This window comes from Etheostoma spectabile, chromosome 10, assembly GCF_008692095.1.
Source record: "Etheostoma spectabile isolate EspeVRDwgs_2016 chromosome 10, UIUC_Espe_1.0, whole genome shotgun sequence".
NCBI classification, from domain to species: domain Eukaryota; kingdom Metazoa; phylum Chordata; class Actinopteri; order Perciformes; family Percidae; genus Etheostoma; species Etheostoma spectabile.
Window position 1 is genome coordinate 13,170,173 of NC_045742.1, and position 6,307 is coordinate 13,176,479.

Consider the following 6,307-nt stretch of genomic DNA (forward strand, 5'->3'; position numbering starts at 1 on the left):
GGGAGTAAAAATCCTCTGCTTTTAGACTAATAAATCATTGAATTATTCGCTTTATAGCAGTCTTTCAAATTCTACAGTGTGTATTTGTTGTTTTTCCTGCATTCAAACAGATGTAGCTTCATAAAACGTTAGGTAAATTACACTGTGTAGCCTACTATGCAGACCCTGTACATGCACTGATGTTTCGCCGTTTAAATGCCTATTATGGCGTCCATTGATGTGTGATAACTCCTTTGGTTGTGTTTACGAAGCGGTTCCTTGTTAATCGGGAGACGCCGAGGCAGCGCCACTTTTGGCATCATACCCCACTCCACGGTCACACAGTGTCCTGGTTACCAGTCTTCCAGTTTGCACATTAGGATTGTCATTTGTAAGCGTTCATTTAATAAAATAATAAAACTATGCATTTGCAACTGTTGCAAGAAGTGGTTTTCTAACTAACCCCCCAATATTCCCATTCACAGGCACACATACACACACAGCCAAGATACTAAAATGGCGCCTTAATCAGTGTCAAGTTCAAGTGACTCCTACTAGTCTGATACAAACATAATGGCAAACAGTGTCGGCTTTATGCGTAAAGATGCAGGCAGCAGAACAACATGATAATAATCAACGTCGCAGTCTGAAAGTCGCTTTTCACAATGGTTTTTTTTTAATTTCAGTCAAAATTTCCGTTCACATTTCTTCATAAATAGTTGGTAAAACAAATCAACCAACATACAGTAGCCTAAAAAGTACAAGGACCCTTTGCCTCTGGTAGCTAAATAGGCTAACGCATAGGCCTGCTGTTGTAACATGGTTTGCCTCAATGTGGCACAGTGACACAGTTCATCAGTTAAACATTTTTGCTCTTCAGGAATAACTTGGAGTGTGACCCATTTCTCCCAGAAAGTGTTACAACATCACATTCTAGCTGTGGTTATACATCAGATATTTTTTCGCTGACCTCTGGACATGGGGCAGAAAGGTGGTGGGAATAAGAAAAAGTACTTCATTTAAATTAAGGTATAGAAAATAGCATATAAAACATATATTCCTTAAATTATTTAAATAAACTTATTTCATATATCACTGTCACGAGGTACCTTTTTTTTACATTTTATTTTAAAAGTAGTGCTGGTGGTCTGAAATTGTTCTCATATGAGTACAATATACTTTGTGTATGCATAATATTTAATTCTTGAGAATAGGTTACAATGCAATGCTGTAACTCTTTTTGCCACTGAACTATTCTCCCCCCCAACCCACATAGATCTAGAATTCCTTCCACTAAATTTTGTTAAACACAAAAAAATGTCATCTTGACAAGTTATTCACACAAAACAAGCAAATGTGTAATCAAACTGCTCTATATGCAACACCACAACAAATAACACGCTTAGTTTCACAGAAGAATTACATTTAAAACAATGCAAGCTGACAGACAAAAAAACTTTTTATTTTTTAAGATACTGTGTTGTGACAGTTCCATTGTTGCCGATGCACACATTTAAACATACTTGCACAAAGACATAGCTGGAACTATAAAGAGTGCCACACAGGCGTAAATAGTTGGGCACTTGACCCGAATTTGAAATACTCAAAATGCTGTCACCTTGATTTGGAAATCATAAACTTCGCACACTCGTCTAAGACCTGTATAGGTGTGCACTGGGCTGATTTATTATTCCCCCCCCTCCCTCCAATGCTGAGTTTATGCTACAAATTGACATCTATTTCTGATTCTATAAAAGTAAAACACACAAAAAAGTTTAAATTGAACCAAAAATAAAGATATCAACAGAACCGTTTTATAGATTATCAGCTCAACTGAACTCAGTCCTACAAAGTCAATGATTTACATGTCAATGGTCTCATAAAGAAAATAAAAGTGACGGAAATATCTGCATTATATATAGACAAATCCATAATATTCATATAGATGATTTCTTCGATCCAAATAAGACACATATAGGCCTATTGGTTAAAAACAAAAACAGAAGGATACAATCGAGATGTTGGAGCTTTAGAGTTTATCATTTGTTCAATGTTAAGCTGGTTATGACCAAAACTGTACAGCTCTTGTTAGAAAACATTTCCATAAATATCATTTAAGTTTCAGAACTTATACCCATAATTAAATTACAAATTGATAAATATGGCATCATGGATATGTATTTACAACGGTATTAACAAAGGCAACGTTATATTCAACGGTAACAATCGTAACCTAATACCACATTTCTCCACCTGAAAACGGACGTTGACAATAGATTCGACCCCATCAAACAAGGAAATACATTCACGAGTATAATATTTATTTAGTTTTTTTTTTTCTGTGTTCAAGTTCATGACAAAGACTTTGGCACGTTTCTTAAGACTGTTTGAAGTTCCAACAATCAATTGAAGAGGCGACAATAGCGCGTCACCGTCATATAAAAACAGCGTGAAATAATCTTCCTTTTTATTCTTTTTTTTAAATAAAAATTTGAGAAAATACATAAAATGAAAAATAAAACATTTTTTTTCTGTAAACTAAAAGATAAAAAAACATTTATTTATACTGAGAAAGTATTACGTTTTATTTATTCGTGATTTTTATTTTTTATTTCCTCAAAACTGCGGAGTAAAAGTCAAATTTCGTGATCCTGAGAACGGACGTGGCCTGCTTGATGCTGGCTTTTGCTCTCATCTCCTGTTGTCGTTGTTGTCCCAATCCCATCCCTGTGTGTCTGACAGCGTGTGTGTGTGTGTGTGTGTATATATGTGTGTGTGTGTGTGTAATAGTTTTTAAGGTTTGTATCCTTAACTCCGTGGTCCACATTGTGAGAAGGTTTGTTCCTCTGACTTCAAACGTACCATTCATTAAAGTTGGGTGCCAGTCCTTCGCTGTGGCCGGACGTGTTTTGTACGGCTAACGGCGGTGTTTTTGTCGGGTCTTCAGTGCTGTTTGAGACCAGCACTGGCGGTGTGGACGACTCGTATCCAGAGCTTGCTGCTGGAGACGATTCAGATCCTTGAGACTCATGTACCTGCAAAACAAGAGAGGAAACAAAGAATGAGTTGCTGAGTCTGAGGTATATTCATGAATGCCCTTACTACATTTAAAGCGGCTCGGTAGAAGGGTGTTAAACTTAAATGCTAATGAACTATGGATTCTATAGAGTTACAATAACAGTAAACAAACGCCGTTCGTTTGTATCTTTAAATGTAGTTTTGCTATTTTATTTAAAAAAAAAAAAAAGTAAATCAAGAGATACCATGTAAACACTTTTCTTTAAACCAGGTTCCTTTAAAAAAAAAATAAGACCAAAAAAAGGCTTGAAGCTGTAGGCTAGTATCAAAGAGTGACAGACGTGGAATATTCAAAAGCTATGATGAATAGTTTAATTGAGAGTTTAAGTTTCACTAATAGACTAAATTACATTTTAACCGTTGCTTTAGTGCAGTATAACACTGCTGGAACATCCTAGGAAATGCCTGAAGTTGTGATAGTCCCTGTCTGTGGCAGTGGAGGAGGGTGTGGGGGTAGAGAGAGTGCGTGTGTGTTAATGTGTTTAAGGAGTAATGAAGACGTTAATTACCTTCATGTGTTTCCTGAGAGAGCTGGGGTGTGTGTATGACTTGTCGCACACTTTGCAGATGTATGGCTTGTCTGATGTGTGCACATGCATGTGCTTTTTCCTGTCGCTGCTGTTGGCGAAGCGTCTGTCACAGCCATCAAATTCACACTTAAACGGCTTCTCACCTGCAGGATAAAATAGATGCCATGAATTACCCCAATGGCCCACACAAACAAACTCCCATTGTAACACAATCTGTAAACCCGAAGCTCGGTGATGTAAATTGGCTGCAGCCTATTATATAACAAGAGTAACCTACATTTTCGGGGCGACATGGATACAGCTCCACTACTACACTCTGCTCTGTCAGGCTTTATTTATTCAAGAGGCCTGCTCCTTCATGCTACTACTGCCCTGCTCTGTGCATCTGCTCGTATACCATAGTAAACACTGAATCAACAGGACATGCTCTGCACTATATGATAGCTAAACAAGGGCCAGAATTATAGACACAGTTAGAAACTGATTCATTCTGGGGTACTTGTATATGACGTTCAGAAAGCACATGTCTACCTTCATAGCCTCAGACAGCTAAAGCACTCAAACTTTAACAAGTTGGCCTATGTAAAGTATCGGTCTGAATCGCACACTTCTTAGCATATAAACTAGAAGAATTAATGAGGGTCAACACAGTTACACATAGAACTACATAAACTGAATTATTGAGCAAACACTAATTTATCACTGAATTTAGAAATAATTCAGAATAAACTGCACTAATAACAATCTAGGAATTGTTTGACATGATTCATGTGGGCACAAGTCCTCAGACGGTTCTTGTAAAAAAAAAAATACACTGAAACAAGACATACCATTTCTATTCAGAATAAAGCTTTTCTTTTATGATGTTATTTTACGCACGCCGTGCCATGATGTTTTTGGTGCCTACCTGTATGTGTTCTTTTGTGGATTTTCAAATTTTCCGATCTGGCGAATATTTTCCCACATCCGGGGAACGGGCATGGGAATGGTTTTTCGCCCGTGTGCACACGGATGTGGTTGACGAGTTTGTACTTGGCCTTAAAAGATTTCCCTTCTCTCGGGCAGTCCTCCCAAAAGCAGATGTGGTTGCTCTGCTCGGGGCCGCCGACGTGCTCCATGGACACATGAGTGACCATCTCGTGCATGGTGCTGAAAGTCCTGTCACAAGTCTTTTTGGGTCTGTTCATCTGGTTCTCGTCTATCCATTTGCAGGATAATTCTTGTTTAATCGGTTGCCTCATGTATCTAAAGAAGGCTCCTGGACCGTGGTGTGTCGGCACATTCATCCCCATGTTCATGTTGATGGTGTGGCCGTAGTTGTGGAGCTGAGCCCCGTAGGGGTCCGTCCTAGGGCTTGCGACCGGACGGTAGGGATCAGGTCTTCCGAAAATGTCTCCGCGTAAGCCAAGATGCATTTGGCTGTTAACTACATGTCCACTCGGTGAAGTGTGGCTCACCCCCTGGTCGTGAAGTCCTGGGAACAACAGATGTCCGGGGTTATCGCCGATCCCGGGCGGCCCGTGGAGGCTCCCCGCCGAAGCTGCAAAGATCCCATGCTGGGCGCCAGGCGCTGCGGACTCACCAACACCCCGGTTACGGAAGAGAAAGTCCCGTGTTGAATTGAACGCTCCCCCACCGTACGAGCCCACCTGCCCGCCGTGAGTGTGTCCCAGGGCAGCTGCATATCCAGTGGCTTGCGGAGTGAACGCTGATGTCTGGCTGGAAGCGATATCGTGAGACACGGGGCTGATTTTGAAAGCTGCAGAGTGGGAGGAATCGCTGAAGGGATTCAGTCCCAGACCCGGGTCTCTGTTCCCGATATCGTGGTGCCGTGGTGTCCCGAAACCCCCCACTCCTAACGATGCAAACTGCGGACCGCTATCAAGAAGCATAGTCATGAGCTTGAAGCAAACTTAGGAGGCGGAAAGAAAACCGAAAATAAAATTAAAATCCAGTGTAGCGGAGCGCGCAAGCTGCAGACACGGCGCCGAGATTTACAACGTTTTGCGACAAATCCTGAAATAAAAAAAACAAACGGAGCCAAAACAGGGGAAAATCCTATGCGTAAAGAGTTGGGAGGAAAAAAAAACTCCCGTTGACTGCGATCCGTGAGAAAGAGGATCAAACTTCCCCCCCTTTCCAGGCGAATGATGTCCTTGGACTGATAAAGTCAATCACTCACTCCCAGAACATAAATGAGCTCGGGAGGCAGTGCTACGACAGCCAATGAGCGTTCAGCTACCCATCTGACACGTGACTGGGAAGGATGGTGTTAATTGGCTAGATTTCTAGTGATTGGCACAGTTCGGTATTGAAGATGGCAGGTCATCTCAATTGGTTTCATTTGATTGGCTCTTGTAGGCATTATTTTGCAGGTATAACGGGGCACTCTAGCCCAGATCCTGGATGCGTAGCGCATGCAGCTCACTGCTACTCCTCAAGAGACTCCCAAGCAGTTTTCTAAATAAAAGAAATCGGTGAAGGCTATTCTAACCAGCCACATTTCGTTCAAACTTTTAGTGGACAACTTATTATGTATTGTTATTTTACAGAAACAGTTCTAAAGTTAAATGTATTAGTTCGCTAGCTCCTTCATAATTAAAAAAACAACCTCCTACACAGTTTGAAAGCAAGTTGGACTTTTGTTAGATTGACTATATATTTAAAAAATATCTATCTATCTATCTATCTATCTATCTATCTATCTATCTATCTATCTA

General features: G+C 40.4%; 1 protein-coding gene and 1 long non-coding RNA gene across 2 annotated transcripts in view; one reads left to right on the forward strand and one right to left on the reverse strand.

Annotated features, from left to right (window-relative positions):
• Positions 1-6,307, forward strand: part of LOC116697067 (uncharacterized) — an 81,387-nt gene that overhangs the window by 42,169 nt on the left and 32,911 nt on the right. The gene's annotated exons all lie outside the window — the stretch shown is intronic.
• zic3 (zic family member 3 heterotaxy 1 (odd-paired homolog, Drosophila)) lies at positions 633-5,775 on the reverse strand. Its single transcript, XM_032528377.1, has 3 exons — positions 4,495-5,775; positions 3,567-3,730; positions 633-3,014 (listed from the first exon to the last, which is right to left on the reverse strand). Exons 1-3 carry the CDS (start codon positions 5,483-5,485, stop codon positions 2,832-2,834), a joined length of 1,338 nt encoding a protein of 445 aa, XP_032384268.1. The 5' UTR covers positions 5,486-5,775; the 3' UTR covers positions 633-2,831.

Excerpts from the sequence above, each read along its gene's own strand:
- zic3 (XM_032528377.1), bottom strand. The coding sequence starts at position 5,485 with ATGACTATGCTTCTTGATAGCGGTCCGCAGTTTGCATCGTTAGGAGTG. Across the intron at positions 3,731-4,494 it reads CCACAAAAGAACACATACAG|GTGAGAAGCCGTTTAAGTGT; the intron begins GTAGGCACCAAA and ends TTTATCCTGCAG. Across the intron at positions 3,015-3,566 it reads CTCTCAGGAAACACATGAAG|GTACATGAGTCTCAAGGATC; the intron begins GTAATTAACGTC and ends CTTGTTTTGCAG.